Source organism: Osmerus mordax, chromosome 15, assembly GCF_038355195.1.
Source record: "Osmerus mordax isolate fOsmMor3 chromosome 15, fOsmMor3.pri, whole genome shotgun sequence".
Taxonomy (NCBI): Eukaryota; Metazoa; Chordata; class Actinopteri; order Osmeriformes; family Osmeridae; genus Osmerus; species Osmerus mordax.
In genome coordinates this window covers 1,869,461-1,887,495 of record NC_090064.1, presented here as the reverse complement: position 1 = coordinate 1,887,495, position 18,035 = coordinate 1,869,461, and the positions used below count along the sequence as shown (strand labels likewise).

At 41.9% G+C, this 18,035-nt stretch overlaps 1 protein-coding gene across 4 annotated transcripts in view; it reads right to left on the bottom strand.

Moving 5' to 3' along the window:
• Window positions 1-18,035, bottom strand: part of LOC136957626 (sodium channel protein type 5 subunit alpha-like) — a 188,118-nt gene that overhangs the window by 29,057 nt on the left and 141,026 nt on the right. For 3 of the 4 annotated variants that reach the window (XM_067251702.1, XM_067251701.1, XM_067251704.1), the window contains exon 16: window positions 15,999-16,122. In XM_067251702.1, the coding sequence (XP_067107803.1) occupies window positions 15,999-16,122 (124 nt within the window). The remainder of the gene's footprint in view (window positions 1-15,998; window positions 16,123-18,035) is intronic. The other variant, XM_067251703.1, reaches the window with a different exon arrangement.

The window sequence follows — 18,035 nt, the reverse complement described above, 5'->3', positions numbered from 1 at the left end:
ATCAAAACTGGAAGTGATAAATCATGGAAGACCGATGCCGGAGCTAAAGGATTTGCTTCAAACGACGGGAAAGAAGTAAAAAAAAAAAAATAAAACCAGATAAGAAAAAATTAAGTTATTTTAAAGAATAAAACAACATTTGTCTTTTTGTTATGGACTTTATATACTTCCATTTGTATTGAATGAGTATGAATTGTGATGGCAAATTAAGAACACGGAAGGTACAGAGCAAATGCGCTCTCTTTGAGGCGCTATAAATTTTAGCTTTTCTTTGGCCAAATATGTAGCTACCTTACCTATGCGTGTGTAAAGAATGCTGATATGGGATATGAAACATAACCATTAGTCAATATGCAAGCGGCCAGTTGAATGATGAATTGATGCTGCTCTGTTGAATTCATAGCCTATATTTGTAAATCTGACTTTGAAAGAGTCAGTGCCTCCCCAGCCACGAACCTCACTGCACGTCACTGCTATAGAGGGTACAATTTCTGGGGAAATTGTGGAGTGTCGGATATCAACACCCTGTATTTTTATACGCCCTTCGACTGATTAGCTCCTGCGATTAGTTAGCGAGCTCTACAATTTACCGGGGCTAGGTCTGAATCTAGGAGCAAAACCAAGCACAGCTGCCAGCTGTAGGTATATGCAGGTAGAAACTCTAGTGCTAAATAATAGTGATGGGAAGTTCGGATCATTTTACTGATTCGGTTCTTTGAATCTCGTTCAGTAAAATGAACAAATCTTTTTTCGAGTCATTCGTTCATTTCAACGGGGGGGGGGGGGGGGGGGCATTAAATAATGTATCATGACAGTTTGTATGATTTGGTCATTTATTATCACACTAGCATTTAATTATCACGGCAAACAATTACACTGCACTAAACTGTAAGTGTAAATGTAAAGTGAAAATAACAAAACCAGTCAGTATGATGATGACTTGAGTGAATATCATTCACGCCTTACTAAAACAGCTGCCACGCGAAAGGGAATGAGGAAACTGTTTCCTCTACTAAAAAATACAATTCGGGTCACGTGAAAAAAGGATCCAAAGATTCGTAGAAAGACCGAGTCGGGAAATGAACGAATCGTTCGTTTCCTCTAGCTACCAGTACAGAGCCTTTGCAGGTCACGTGAAAAATGATCTAAAGACTCGTATAAAGACCGAGTCAGGAAATGAACGAATCGTTCGTTTCCTCGAGCTACCACTACAGAGCCTATGCAGGTCACGTGAAAAATTATCCAAAGACTCGTAGAAAGACCGAGTCGGGAAATGAACGAATTGTTCGTTTCCTCTAGCTACTACTACAGAGCCTATGCAGGTCACGTGAAAAGTGATCCAAAGACTCGTAGAAAGACCGAGTCGGGAAATGAACGAATCGTTCCCTCTAGTGTTTCCTCTAGCTACCACTACAGAGCCTATGCAGGTCACGTGAAAAATTATCCAAAGACTTGTAGAAAGACCGAGTCGGGAAATGAACGAATCTTTTCTGTTTACTTGGACGAGCCTATGCAACAGTCCCGATGCGTGGCCACGAGACAATGAACAAATCACTCTTTGAGAGGACTCGTTACTCCCGAATCCTTGTAAGGATTCGTTCAAAATGAACGAATCGTTCACGAACGACACATCACTACTAAATAACTATTTCGCTGGTCGGCTCCATGACGCCGGGAAAGTAGGGCTTGTTAGACTGCTCACCAAAAGAACACAGAGGAACCCACTTGTCTAGCAGATTAAGACATGTTAGTAGGTACCTAGCGAAAAGTAACCTCAACTTTCCTAGACTTTTAGCTATGGTACTAATGCTGAGGGCTCGCTGATATCGCTGTCTGTGTTACTAGAACGGCGTATCTATGCGTGTCTGCGTCATTGCTAACGTATGCTGACGTTGTGACGTTAGGCTAGCACCGAAGTCCCTTGTTGCACACAAGGCACTTTTTGCCACAAAAACGAAATTCAAGCCTAAACCTGTAGGGAGTCAGTTGGCTGAGCGGTGAGGGAGTCGGGCTAGTAATCCGAAGGTTGCCAGTTCGATTCCCGGTCATGCCAACTGACGTTGTGTCCTTGGGAAAGGCACTTCACCCTACTTGCCTCGGGGGAATGTCCCTGTACTTACTGTAAGTCGCTCTGGATAAGAGCGTCTGGTAAATGACTAAATGTAAATGTAAACCGTGCTACGGAACATAAATCCCAATAGAAGCAACGCAATGGGGACTAAGACAAGCCAAATATTGACGGATCCTTAGGGGTGGGAAAATAAGAATAAATAAATATAGCTGCAAGCAGCGATGCGCGTTCCTCTGCAAAATGGCAAAATATTATAAACATCTACACTGTAGAAGATCGAGAGTTGGACAACAAGAGAGCAAAACTACTTCATATTTGGCCAACAACAATAGGTTGAATGGGGATTTGAACTCATGAGCATAAGGTTACTAGTCAGTCTCTCTATCCTCTCTGCTACACACCAACTGTTGAGATTGTATGAATAGAAAGGAAAGAGTATTAGCTTTGGTCAGTTTGGGACGCACATGGTATTTCAGAATGATGTCATCCTGTTTAACTAAACAGATAATCAAAATTATGACAGGCCAAAAGATTGTGGCTGGATTCAAACCTACAACCTTATACTTTGCAGGTCACCATCCCAGCCCATTGAGCTATTCTCAGTGTTGAATATTGTCATCTACAGTTACTGTATAAAAAAGTAAGCTGTTTCTCCTGTGGTAAGCGTTGTTAGATTCAGCCAAAGTTGAACCTGCCCTAATTCAATCATATTTTGACATACCAAGGTGAAATTGTTTGTGGTACTTCCGAATGATGTCATCCTGTTTAACTAAACAGATAATCAAAATGATGACAGGCCAAAAGATTGTGGCTGAATTTGAACTTTGCAGGTCATCGTCCCAGACCATTGAGCTATTCTCAGTGTTGAATATTGTCATGTTCAGTTACTGTATAAAAAAGTAAGCTGTTTCTCCTGTGGTAAGCGTTGTTCGATTCAGCCAAAGTTGAAACTGCTCTAATTCAATCATATTTTTACATACCAAGGTGAAGTTGTTTATGGTACTTCAGAGTGATGTAATCTTGAACCCTATTAGGTTTGAAAAACCATCAGTCAAAATTATATTTGATTTATTGACACAAAGATATTGAGTCAATGTTTACATAAATACACCTCTTTCAGCCATTTTGTATTTGATTCAACTGTCTTAAGCTTTTAAATACATCAATGATACATATCTGTACAACAAGTCAATTTGACCTTTAGGAGATCGATTTTGAAGGTTTTTGCAAAATGTCGCTGTACAGGAAAATCCATAAGGGCGGACCTTATGGGTCCTTGAGGCTTTTTTGTTCCCCATGAGAAATAAGGCAAGTATACACATTTTCAGGCATTTTGGAGTAATGGGGCGCTGGGGAAATCACGTAGACTTTGGGCGTGGCTTATAGCGCCACCTATGGATGTACATGGGCCACTAGCCGTCTGGGAGTAGCGGCCTGTGACCTGTTGTATCATTGGGCCAAATTAGAAAAAATCGGGTCGAGGACTTTTTGAGCCATTTAGCAGAGAAGAGGAAAAATAATAATAAGAATACTAACAAAAACAATAGGTTCTTGAGACTTTTTTGTTCCCCATGAGCACCAACTTTCAGACATCTTGGCCTGACAGGGTCAAAATGCCACCCTTTTGAAAGTGACAACTTTGAAGCGTGTTCTGTAAGACCACCTGTGCTCTGGTCAGGCCCATCATGCAGAGATCCATTCTTTAAAAGCTTTGACTACAACAATAACTTATAACCTACATGTACTACTACTGCATGCTCTGCCCACACACTTTCCCCATCCATGCCTTTTCCCTCTTTCCCAGCGCAGGTTACGCAAAGTAATAAATGCGGCGGCCGCATGAGGTTTAGAAGTAGCCCAAAAAACATACCACACGCGGCAACACTGTTTTCAAAGTTCCCCGGGACTGGTTAGAAAACCATGGATATTGGAACTCTGCCTGAATTGACCTCTCTCTAGAATCTCAGTCAAACACAACTGACAAGAGTCATGTGGGCAACTGGACCAAGGTAGAGCTAATGTCCAGCTGTTTGCAAGTGTACCTTGTGATGGTACCGCAGCCTGACAATACTTTGACATAGTCAGTAGGGGTGGGCGGATCGATCTAAAGTATCGATAGTATCGATACCAACATTGGTATCAGTATTGATCGATACTAGCGTGATTAGATTGATACTTAAGTTTCAATTTCTCTTCTCTACATTCAGTACACAACTCCCTTTACATTATAGTGGTTGTGCAAACACCGCTCCTCTCACTTCGCTCAAGCTCATTTTGCCCCTCCACTGCTATGCTGGGAGTTACATTTACATTTAGTCATTTAGCAGACGCTCTTATCCAGAGCGACTTACAGTAAGTACAGGGACATACCCCCCGAAGCAAGTAGGGTGAAGTGCCTTGCCCAAGGACACAACGTCATTTGGCACGGCCGGGAATTGAACTGGCAACCTTCTGATTACTAGCCCGCTTCCCTAACCGCTCAGCCACCTGACTCCCGAGTTGTTGCCGGCGTGCACGTGCAGTAACATGACCCAGCAGCACACTATACTAACAGTATTTTTGACAAAACTCTCAGTCCTGTGTCTTTTGAGATTCTGTTTCCGCCTGTTTGAAATTGTTTGCAACACATCTTAAATTAGCTTGACTTTTAGCCTGACACGGACCAGGGCCGTGTTTCCCGAAAGCGTCGTAAGCCTAAGTTGATCGTAGAATCCATCGTACGACAAATCTTAGTTTTACGGGCCGTTCCAAAACACACCGTAGCTAAAGTGTCTCTTGAAAATTCGTAGCTCTTGAAAGCGCATAGATTAGCCTACTCCTTACGAGCATGTTCGGGAAACGCACGTAAGAAATATCGATGGTTTCGTTATTGTGCTTGATCGTTGCTACGATCCATCGTTATCGGGAAACGCAGCCCAGGCTAGTTCAGAGGTATAAGTTTCCTTGGTTACTTAGCTAGAATTACAATAAGCCACCTTAAAGGGGTCATTGACTGGGTTTTTGTGGCATTTCACACTGTTCCTTAAGGTCTCCGAATAGGGTATGTAACATTGGTTGGGCTGAAAATGGCCCGGGGGCTGTTCTATGCCCCCTGATGCATCCTGTGAAATAGCCCTAAAATGAAAAGCTAGCTTTTCTCCTTTTATGGTATGCTCATGAATATATAGATGAGATGGCCGCTGATTGGTTGGTTTACAACGAGTGAAGCTGGGGAGCAAGGTGCACACAAGGCACTTTTTGCCACAAAAACGTAATTCAAGCCTAAACCGTGCAAAGGAACGTAAATCCCAATAGAGGCAATGCAATCACGACCAAGACGAATCCCAGCGTGACACCAGCGTCATCTGTGTAGTCCAAATATTGACGTATCCTTAGAGGTGGAAAAATAATAATAATAATATGTGAGAGAGCAAAGGTTGTGCTCGCCGAGTGCAAGAACACCCAATTAGATATAATATAATATATATAATTGATTCAAGCTTTAATTTTATATTTATTTATGTATTGATAAATGTTGTTTTGGCCTTTAAAACCTCCATACTTTACAAGCCTATTTTGCTGACAAATGATGAGTGCTTAGTTATCCTTAACATTTTGTTTATATTGAGTTACTTATTCAACACTTTACAATTATAATAATTTTTGACAACGTAGGTGTCAAACGTTTCGTCTTGGTAGCGATTGAGTTGCTTCTATTGGAATTTACGTTCCGTTGCATGGTTTGGGCTTAAGTTAAGTTTTTGTGGCGAAAAGTGAAGCTAACGGTGGCTAATGTGCTAGCCACAGTCACTGACGTTACTTACGTCACTAACGTCACGAAAACACGCGTGACTACCTTTGGCAGAACATTCGTTTCGTATCTGTTAACCTGGGGGATAGCTAGGCTAACTATAGCTTTACTGCAAGGCAGCTGCAGAAACGCCACAAGCAAAGAGGCCAGGGTGATAACTATTTACTCATTTTACTTTGTGATATGACACACAATTGTCATGTGTAATGTACAGTATAAGCTGATATTATTAAGGAAGTACATCTACTTTCGGAAACAGTAGTCTACTATTTCACTGAAGTATTAGCATCATGACATTAGCCTGTGTTGCCCGGGCAACACATACTACAGTGGTCTATGATGTAGCGTTATCTGTTTTCAATCGTTAAAATAAACATTCCTCACATATACATTTTCGTTGTAGGATTTATTCTGACATTAGTAAACGATTTGTTGGTGAAATTACCATTACCTGTGGTTTCAAACCAGTGTAGCTCACTGCAACGCTGTAGCTTACGCGAGACACTACAAAAACATCTACACTACACAGCTGTTTAGGAAGTCAAACGGCGACAGAACATGTTCGGCACTCCCCTTACTTAAATCAAAAGTCTATCTAACTACTAACCTGAACTTCATTGCCACAGCCTAAACGTTGTCAATCTGTTCATGAAAATAATTAATTTCAGCTTAAACCGTACAACGGAACGTTAAATCCAATTCAACCAACGCAATCGCTACCAAGACGAACACAGCAGTAGTCTAGTACTGTACCGTAGTAGTACAATTTACCGGGGCAGCTTCTCCACACAGGGCTATATCGCATTTTGCGTTGTTACTGACAATGATCGCTACCAGTGAGCTTTTTATGAATGAGCGATTTTCCACTACATAAATGTCAAGCTTATTTATGTTTTTGGGGGCATATTTTCAGTTAGCAGATGGTACTGTTTGAATCGCGATTCTATCTTTTGCCGGTAAAGTCTTAGAATAATCTTCAAAGGGGGTTCTTTATTAATGAATGAATGCAATATGAGTAGGCTAAATGCCTGAAAATATCACGAGAAGGGAAAAACTTAAAAGGACGTTTAAGTCATAGAGATTAGGTCAATTTTTACACCGGTCTGCCAAATTTATTCGTTTTGATTCAACGATGAGGCTGCCTCTTGCAGGGGAAATGAGAAGACATCTATTTCATTCTACACTTTACTCGTATTTTCAGTTGTAAATGAGCAGCAACAAAAAAATGCTTTTAAATCTATGTAATCTTTGTAAATAATAAGTATGCATTTTTATATAAAATATACAGAAATATCAGTTGTAAAAATGTCATTCAAAAACGGACCCCTGTGCAACCGATGCAAGCAAGCAAGCACACCCTACAATTTCCCCAGAAATTGTATCCTCTCTAGTTACATATTGGAATAGACACACAATATTTCAGTCCTTCAGTGTGGCAAGCTTATCCAGCTACACTTACGTTAGCCTGCTCTGGAGCAGGTTAGTGCTAATTGATATGTTACTATGGTGATTTATCGAAAGTTGCTTCCACGAACCAAAAAGAGGGGCGTTTTTTTTTATCTTAGCCTGAAAATTAGCTTGCTAAACCGCTTAGCGAGCTACGACGAATACCCCCCAGCTAATTTTTTTGCTCAACTTGAGCACGTGCAATTGATCTCTCTGTATGTCACCAATGTAAAGTTTGTACACACTTTTATTATACGTTCTCACATTCCATAGTCTAGGTCATATATTTTACATATGTGTATAACATATTAGTCTTGCTAATCAGAAATAACGCCACAGTGAAAAAGCAGGAGGGGAGCCAGTACTTCTGCCTCACTGAAGGGGTCGTGTGAGCACACAGGCTTGTTCTGCTATTGTTTTTCTTCATGTATTACAGACAAATGGCATTGTCGGTAGTTGTTGCTAGCTAAAAAAGTGAAGTAGAAAAAGTGCCCCTTATTTTTATTTTTTTGCCCTGACTGCAAAAAGTAAGATTATACCTACATATAAGCTAAAACATTTCTCAAAACTGGACTTTCAATCAAAACTGGAAGTGATAAATCATGGAAGACCGATGCCGGAGCTAAAGGATTTGCTTCAAACGACGGGAAAGAAGTAAAAAAAAAAAAATAAAACCAGATAAGAAAAAATTAAGTTATTTTAAAGAATAAAACAACATTTGTCTTTTTGTTATGGACTTTATATACTTCCATTTGTATTGAATGAGTATGAATTGTGATGGCAAATTAAGAACACGGAAGGTACAGAGCAAATGCGCTCTCTTTGAGGCGCTATAAATTTTAGCTTTTCTTTGGCCAAATATGTAGCTACCTTACCTATGCGTGTGTAAAGAATGCTGATATGGGATATGAAACATAACCATTAGTCAATATGCAAGCGGCCAGTTGAATGATGAATTGATGCTGCTCTGTTGAATTCATAGCCTATATTTGTAAATCTGACTTTGAAAGAGTCAGTGCCTCCCCAGCCACGAACCTCACTGCACGTCACTGCTATAGAGGGTACAATTTCTGGGGAAATTGTGGAGTGTCGGATATCAACACCCTGTATTTTTATACGCCCTTCGACTGATTAGCTCCTGCGATTAGTTAGCGAGCTCTACAATTTACCGGGGCTAGGTCTGAATCTAGGAGCAAAACCAAGCACAGCTGCCAGCTGTAGGTATATGCAGGTAGAAACTCTAGTGCTAAATAATAGTGATGGGAAGTTCGGATCATTTTACTGATTCGGTTCTTTGAATCTCGTTCAGTAAAATGAACAAATCTTTTTTCGAGTCATTCGTTCATTTCAACGGGGGGGGGGGGGGGGGGGCATTAAATAATGTATCATGACAGTTTGTATGATTTGGTCATTTATTATCACACTAGCATTTAATTATCACGGCAAACAATTACACTGCACTAAACTGTAAGTGTAAATGTAAAGTGAAAATAACAAAACCAGTCAGTATGATGATGACTTGAGTGAATATCATTCACGCCTTACTAAAACAGCTGCCACGCGAAAGGGAATGAGGAAACTGTTTCCTCTACTAAAAAATACAATTCGGGTCACGTGAAAAAAGGATCCAAAGATTCGTAGAAAGACCGAGTCGGGAAATGAACGAATCGTTCGTTTCCTCTAGCTACCAGTACAGAGCCTTTGCAGGTCACGTGAAAAATGATCTAAAGACTCGTATAAAGACCGAGTCAGGAAATGAACGAATCGTTCGTTTCCTCGAGCTACCACTACAGAGCCTATGCAGGTCACGTGAAAAATTATCCAAAGACTCGTAGAAAGACCGAGTCGGGAAATGAACGAATTGTTCGTTTCCTCTAGCTACTACTACAGAGCCTATGCAGGTCACGTGAAAAGTGATCCAAAGACTCGTAGAAAGACCGAGTCGGGAAATGAACGAATCGTTCCCTCTAGTGTTTCCTCTAGCTACCACTACAGAGCCTATGCAGGTCACGTGAAAAATTATCCAAAGACTTGTAGAAAGACCGAGTCGGGAAATGAACGAATCTTTTCTGTTTACTTGGACGAGCCTATGCAACAGTCCCGATGCGTGGCCACGAGACAATGAACAAATCACTCTTTGAGAGGACTCGTTACTCCCGAATCCTTGTAAGGATTCGTTCAAAATGAACGAATCGTTCACGAACGACACATCACTACTAAATAACTATTTCGCTGGTCGGCTCCATGACGCCGGGAAAGTAGGGCTTGTTAGACTGCTCACCAAAAGAACACAGAGGAACCCACTTGTCTAGCAGATTAAGACATGTTAGTAGGTACCTAGCGAAAAGTAACCTCAACTTTCCTAGACTTTTAGCTATGGTACTAATGCTGAGGGCTCGCTGATATCGCTGTCTGTGTTACTAGAACGGCGTATCTATGCGTGTCTGCGTCATTGCTAACGTATGCTGACGTTGTGACGTTAGGCTAGCACCGAAGTCCCTTGTTGCACACAAGGCACTTTTTGCCACAAAAACGAAATTCAAGCCTAAACCTGTAGGGAGTCAGTTGGCTGAGCGGTGAGGGAGTCGGGCTAGTAATCCGAAGGTTGCCAGTTCGATTCCCGGTCATGCCAACTGACGTTGTGTCCTTGGGAAAGGCACTTCACCCTACTTGCCTCGGGGGAATGTCCCTGTACTTACTGTAAGTCGCTCTGGATAAGAGCGTCTGGTAAATGACTAAATGTAAATGTAAACCGTGCTACGGAACATAAATCCCAATAGAAGCAACGCAATGGGGACTAAGACAAGCCAAATATTGACGGATCCTTAGGGGTGGGAAAATAAGAATAAATAAATATAGCTGCAAGCAGCGATGCGCGTTCCTCTGCAAAATGGCAAAATATTATAAACATCTACACTGTAGAAGATCGAGAGTTGGACAACAAGAGAGCAAAACTACTTCATATTTGGCCAACAACAATAGGTTGAATGGGGATTTGAACTCATGAGCATAAGGTTACTAGTCAGTCTCTCTATCCTCTCTGCTACACACCAACTGTTGAGATTGTATGAATAGAAAGGAAAGAGTATTAGCTTTGGTCAGTTTGGGACGCACATGGTATTTCAGAATGATGTCATCCTGTTTAACTAAACAGATAATCAAAATTATGACAGGCCAAAAGATTGTGGCTGGATTCAAACCTACAACCTTATACTTTGCAGGTCACCATCCCAGCCCATTGAGCTATTCTCAGTGTTGAATATTGTCATCTACAGTTACTGTATAAAAAAGTAAGCTGTTTCTCCTGTGGTAAGCGTTGTTAGATTCAGCCAAAGTTGAACCTGCCCTAATTCAATCATATTTTGACATACCAAGGTGAAATTGTTTGTGGTACTTCCGAATGATGTCATCCTGTTTAACTAAACAGATAATCAAAATGATGACAGGCCAAAAGATTGTGGCTGAATTTGAACTTTGCAGGTCATCGTCCCAGACCATTGAGCTATTCTCAGTGTTGAATATTGTCATGTTCAGTTACTGTATAAAAAAGTAAGCTGTTTCTCCTGTGGTAAGCGTTGTTCGATTCAGCCAAAGTTGAAACTGCTCTAATTCAATCATATTTTTACATACCAAGGTGAAGTTGTTTATGGTACTTCAGAGTGATGTAATCTTGAACCCTATTAGGTTTGAAAAACCATCAGTCAAAATTATATTTGATTTATTGACACAAAGATATTGAGTCAATGTTTACATAAATACACCTCTTTCAGCCATTTTGTATTTGATTCAACTGTCTTAAGCTTTTAAATACATCAATGATACATATCTGTACAACAAGTCAATTTGACCTTTAGGAGATCGATTTTGAAGGTTTTTGCAAAATGTCGCTGTACAGGAAAATCCATAAGGGCGGACCTTATGGGTCCTTGAGGCTTTTTTGTTCCCCATGAGAAATAAGGCAAGTATACACATTTTCAGGCATTTTGGAGTAATGGGGCGCTGGGGAAATCACGTAGACTTTGGGCGTGGCTTATAGCGCCACCTATGGATGTACATGGGCCACTAGCCGTCTGGGAGTAGCGGCCTGTGACCTGTTGTATCATTGGGCCAAATTAGAAAAAATCGGGTCGAGGACTTTTTGAGCCATTTAGCAGAGAAGAGGAAAAATAATAATAAGAATACTAACAAAAACAATAGGTTCTTGAGACTTTTTTGTTCCCCATGAGCACCAACTTTCAGACATCTTGGCCTGACAGGGTCAAAATGCCACCCTTTTGAAAGTGACAACTTTGAAGCGTGTTCTGTAAGACCACCTGTGCTCTGGTCAGGCCCATCATGCAGAGATCCATTCTTTAAAAGCTTTGACTACAACAATAACTTATAACCTACATGTACTACTACTGCATGCTCTGCCCACACACTTTCCCCATCCATGCCTTTTCCCTCTTTCCCAGCGCAGGTTACGCAAAGTAATAAATGCGGCGGCCGCATGAGGTTTAGAAGTAGCCCAAAAAACATACCACACGCGGCAACACTGTTTTCAAAGTTCCCCGGGACTGGTTAGAAAACCATGGATATTGGAACTCTGCCTGAATTGACCTCTCTCTAGAATCTCAGTCAAACACAACTGACAAGAGTCATGTGGGCAACTGGACCAAGGTAGAGCTAATGTCCAGCTGTTTGCAAGTGTACCTTGTGATGGTACCGCAGCCTGACAATACTTTGACATAGTCAGTAGGGGTGGGCGGATCGATCTAAAGTATCGATAGTATCGATACCAACATTGGTATCAGTATTGATCGATACTAGCGTGATTAGATTGATACTTAAGTTTCAATTTCTCTTCTCTACATTCAGTACACAACTCCCTTTACATTATAGTGGTTGTGCAAACACCGCTCCTCTCACTTCGCTCAAGCTCATTTTGCCCCTCCACTGCTATGCTGGGAGTTACATTTACATTTAGTCATTTAGCAGACGCTCTTATCCAGAGCGACTTACAGTAAGTACAGGGACATACCCCCCGAAGCAAGTAGGGTGAAGTGCCTTGCCCAAGGACACAACGTCATTTGGCACGGCCGGGAATTGAACTGGCAACCTTCTGATTACTAGCCCGCTTCCCTAACCGCTCAGCCACCTGACTCCCGAGTTGTTGCCGGCGTGCACGTGCAGTAACATGACCCAGCAGCACACTATACTAACAGTATTTTTGACAAAACTCTCAGTCCTGTGTCTTTTGAGATTCTGTTTCCGCCTGTTTGAAATTGTTTGCAACACATCTTAAATTAGCTTGACTTTTAGCCTGACACGGACCAGGGCCGTGTTTCCCGAAAGCGTCGTAAGCCTAAGTTGATCGTAGAATCCATCGTACGACAAATCTTAGTTTTACGGGCCGTTCCAAAACACACCGTAGCTAAAGTGTCTCTTGAAAATTCGTAGCTCTTGAAAGCGCATAGATTAGCCTACTCCTTACGAGCATGTTCGGGAAACGCACGTAAGAAATATCGATGGTTTCGTTATTGTGCTTGATCGTTGCTACGATCCATCGTTATCGGGAAACGCAGCCCAGGCTAGTTCAGAGGTATAAGTTTCCTTGGTTACTTAGCTAGAATTACAATAAGCCACCTTAAAGGGGTCATTGACTGGGTTTTTGTGGCATTTCACACTGTTCCTTAAGGTCTCCGAATAGGGTATGTAACATTGGTTGGGCTGAAAATGGCCCGGGGGCTGTTCTATGCCCCCTGATGCATCCTGTGAAATAGCCCTAAAATGAAAAGCTAGCTTTTCTCCTTTTATGGTATGCTCATGAATATATAGATGAGATGGCCGCTGATTGGTTGGTTTACAACGAGTGAAGCTGGGGAGCAAGGTGCACACAAGGCACTTTTTGCCACAAAAACGTAATTCAAGCCTAAACCGTGCAAAGGAACGTAAATCCCAATAGAGGCAATGCAATCACGACCAAGACGAATCCCAGCGTGACACCAGCGTCATCTGTGTAGTCCAAATATTGACGTATCCTTAGAGGTGGAAAAATAATAATAATAATATGTGAGAGAGCAAAGGTTGTGCTCGCCGAGTGCAAGAACACCCAATTAGATATAATATAATATATATAATTGATTCAAGCTTTAATTTTATATTTATTTATGTATTGATAAATGTTGTTTTGGCCTTTAAAACCTCCATACTTTACAAGCCTATTTTGCTGACAAATGATGAGTGCTTAGTTATCCTTAACATTTTGTTTATATTGAGTTACTTATTCAACACTTTACAATTATAATAATTTTTTTCCCATACAATTTTTGTTTGTTTACCTTTTTAGCAGCCTGTGTCACCAAATAGGTGAACTATTTGATTAAAGAAATAATGACTCCAACCTAATGCTACTGATAAGAAACATGTGCTGGATTTAGACCCGGCCCAGGTGTGTTCAGAGGAAGAGATTCCAGTCCGACGGACTTCCTATCTCCTCCCTGCAAGCCATAACCTCTCTGTCACCCACCGTTGAAACTCTCCCCTTTCAGAACAGAGTAGACCCTCACAGATGTCCAACCATGCTCAAACCTCTGCTCTGCCATCTGTCAAGCTGTCTCAGTTACTGCCATCGGAGCCACTGAAACACTTCCTGTAATCAATTTACGGGCTGTTAACTCAATCCAGGCCTGCCAGCCAGCGAGCCACAACATGGTCAGACTCTGGGTTGGTCTCTCTGTGTGTCTGTATATGTGTGGATGTTTTTTTATAGTGTATGTCAGCGTTGCGTAAGATTTCCAACTCCTGGACAGATGTTTGTCATCCTTTGCTCTCTTTCCCCAAAACAAGCAGGACGCCCCCAGTCATCCCCAGCCTTGCCTCATCCTGACAGAACAAACTCACAGTAATTACGGTCTGGGTGTTGTGGCTGGGTCTGCTAGCATAATCTCTCCTGTCAGTATAAATGCACATCCTGGATTTAGGCTCACTGGAGTTTATTTTGTGTTAAACATCTATTAAAGTGATGTGGTGTGGTTATCGTGTGTTGAGTGCTCAGTAGCATTCCACCTTTTTGCGACAGGCATTACCCAACAGACGAATGACTATTGATCTGGGTGCTATACCAAATATCTGTTTTAAAGGACTTCATCAGGAAGGGTGTGTGTGTGTTTTTAGACTGTGGAGGGGCACATTAGGGGGGATGAGGGGCACAGCTAGCTACTACCAGGGAGACACACACATGCACCACCACCACTGTAATGCTCCCAGGCCCAATGAGCAAGTGTCTGTCTGGATACCAACCCAATTGGGAGCAGAGAATGGAGAGACCAGAAGCGACCAACGGGAAACGGAGATACTGGGAGACACCGGGGAAACTGGGTGTAACTGGAAGATACTAGGAAAAACTGGGAGAGAATAGGAGAGACTGGACTAGGAGAAGCTGGGATAAACCAGCGGAGACCGCTCCTCTTATTGCTCAGACATACAATCAGTCTCTCAACACCAAACCCAGACCACCACACTAAAACCCTGCTAGTCTGACACTCGTTACAGGAAGTACTCCAGGCAGGCCAGGAAGTCCTCCAGGCTTGCTCTGATGGCCCTCCCTGATGTTTGGGGTTACCTCACATGGTCTGGACTATTAGTTTGACTGAAGTGTATTCTGGGAGTCAATCATCTTCCAATTGAAACACTGCCATTTGGCAGCCTGGCACGCCTTTCAAAATCTCTGCTGACAAACAGACATTCAATCTACTGCTCCATTACCCTTTCAAATGCCACCAGATTGTTTAATGTTTTATGATGGGGTGGGGGGGGGGGGTGCAAGTAGCAGGGTAAATATTTAGACTAGGCCTTTCTATCCAGCCCACAGCATTATAAACTGGTTAAATACACACTCATCTGCACAATGTACCCACCCACTCAGCAGTAATGTGGGACTACCACAGAGTAATAATGTCTTCACCACGGGCCAAGAGAATTAACCAAGAGAAAGGTCATTATTTAGCCAGGAGAGAGAGTGCACCTCCCTCCACCAGACCTGGCTACATTGACGTCCTAATGCCTCTCCTACAGCAGCCTCATTGGCCAGCCCAGTGACATAGAAATATACAGTATCTATGCACATGTACAGATTTATAGCAAGACACAAATACATTAATTTATAACATGGCGCAAATAGCAAACACATTAATTTATCATAGTCAACGAGAAGTTTCCCCCTTTTTCCCCGGGAGATAAAACAACAACTTCAGCTCTTTTATTTCTCCATGTTTTGCATGGCTAAAAGCAGGGATGGATTTCTGCAGATGTTCTGGTGGAACACCTTTCTTTTTTCCAACGTTTCACAAAGGTGGGTCCATAAATCACATCCAGACAGCAGAGTGTTGGTTAGCAGTTGTTCATGTACCAGAGCAGGCTCAATAACAGGGCGGACCAAAGTCCCTAAACACGCAGGTGCATACGTATGGGTGACATGACTGGAAAGGAGCAGTGCTCGATTTGTTCCCACTCTGCCAAACACAAACCTTGTACCACAATGCATCAATTAATGGTTAATTAAATATGTATCCTGACTGGTTCTTGTTTGATACAGTGTGTGAGAGAGAGGAGTAGCTCAACCTGGCCCTGTTTGGTTTCCCTGGAAACTGGGAGGTCAGGCTGATCCTGTCAGCAATTAAACAATCGTCACTTCCTGTTTGTCAGACTCACTGTCAGGGAAGCAGTTATCAGGGTCCATGGCCTCTTCAGCGGTCTCTGAGTACTCATCCTCTTCCTCGCCAGGCTTCCTCAGATCCACAGTGCTGCCCTCCGATAGGCTGATGGCATCCTTCTGCTGAGGGAGACAACCAATCAGTGGTCATCATACTGGTGCACAAACCCTAACAACATCACAGATCTAAAAATGAAACGCTGGTGAGATTTCAGGCTATAATATCAACTGGCAAAAATCTAAGGCACTGCCAGTCTTCTGTGTTGCTCCCCTGTGGATGTTGGAGTATTCCCATTTAGGTGGCTACCATTGGGGAGGAAATATCTGTGTGATTACAGACTTTCAAAAGAATTAATAGAAATCCACTGATGAAATATGAAGACTAGCTTTACCAAGTGGAAAATGGGGAATTTGATCTCTGTGGGGGAAAATGAATACCGTTAAAATGATGGTGTCTTCAAAGATTAACTCTATGATGATTCCTTTACATTGTCATACGTCAGTGCTTAAGAAGTTTAAAAAGGTAGTTAGGTATTACCTGTGAAATGGGAAGAAACCCCAAATTAGTGTGATTAAGCTGTTTACCATTATAGGACAATGAATGGCATGCCCTACTGTGCAATTCTGCCTTTAAAATTGTCAAAACATGCAAACACTGGTCAGGAAGTGGTTCACATCTGGGTTGGATGAAGATAGAGAAGTCGCTCACGTCCCGTCTTAGATTTATAGATGCTCTGTTGCAAAAAACATCCCAGTCCCCTCCAGAAGGAGATGTTGCCTGTCTCAATATAAACAAGGCTACTCATCTATATGGGAAAATCCTGTGATTAAGACAGGAAACAAAAGAGTATGTTGGAGGGTTTAGAGTGTTCTGCTCTTATCAGGGGCTAAAGGATCAATATAATGTAACTAGCAAAGGGGACTTTTGGGAGTACCTCCAATTATGGAATTGTATACATCCTCTACATGGGTTACAATTCATAGGTTAGACTCAAGCTTGGTCTAATTCAAAGCTGAGTGTTGGAAATGTAAGAACTGTAATGGGTATGACTGTCTGATGGTCTCCCCGTTTTGGACCAGCCAGGATCAAACTAAGGAATTGAAAAACTACAAGCATACCTTGTTACAAGGACGGGATCGAACTCACGATTGTTACAGCCTCATACTAGTTAATGCTAGCCAAACTTTCTGGGTATACATTCACTGATGCAGGGTACCTTCCTCAGAAATATAAATGGTGACAATCATTAGACAGCAATATGTAATGTCATGTTTTCTGTCTATGTTTCTGTACTTTGGTACCTGCAGACTACCACGTGGAAAGTATGTTTTTTTGGTAATGATGCAGTGTGTTTGAAAAAAAGAAAAGAAAAAGAAACCATGGAAGGATTAGAAGGGTCTTCTGTTAATTTAGGACGCATGCATGTACGCATGCACACACTGTCAAACACACTCATGCAGGCACACACACACCACACCAAGCGAACACCAATCTTGTAATACACAGTGTGATGAGCTAGGCTGTACACTGTGTAGAGACAGCTGAGAAGGCTGGCTAGGACAGTATTGTGCTGAATGTATACAGGGAAGGATCAGCGATTGTCCAGTGTGTGTGTGTGTGTGTTTGTGTGTGTAATGGATATTTCCACAATGCTACAGTGGGGGTCTCAGCTGTGTACCATCAGCAGGTACAGCCACCTGAGTCAACACAACACTCATGAATAAATGCTGCTGATGCACCTGACTGTCTGTCTCTCTGCCTGCATGCCTGGCTGTCTGTCTGCTTGTCTGTCTCTCTGAAGATAAGAGGAGAGGCGAGGAGGCTATTGAGACCAGTGTTGGGGTAGTTAGTCAAAAAAAAGTAATAGATTACACATTACTAGTTACTTAAAAAAAAGTAATGATTTACTTTACTAGATTACTCACTGCTGAAAGTAACTATTACACTACTAGTTACATTACTTTTGGATTACGTGACATCACCTGAGATATTATGCTTTTTAATACCACAAAGCTGACAAAAAAGTTGTGAACAT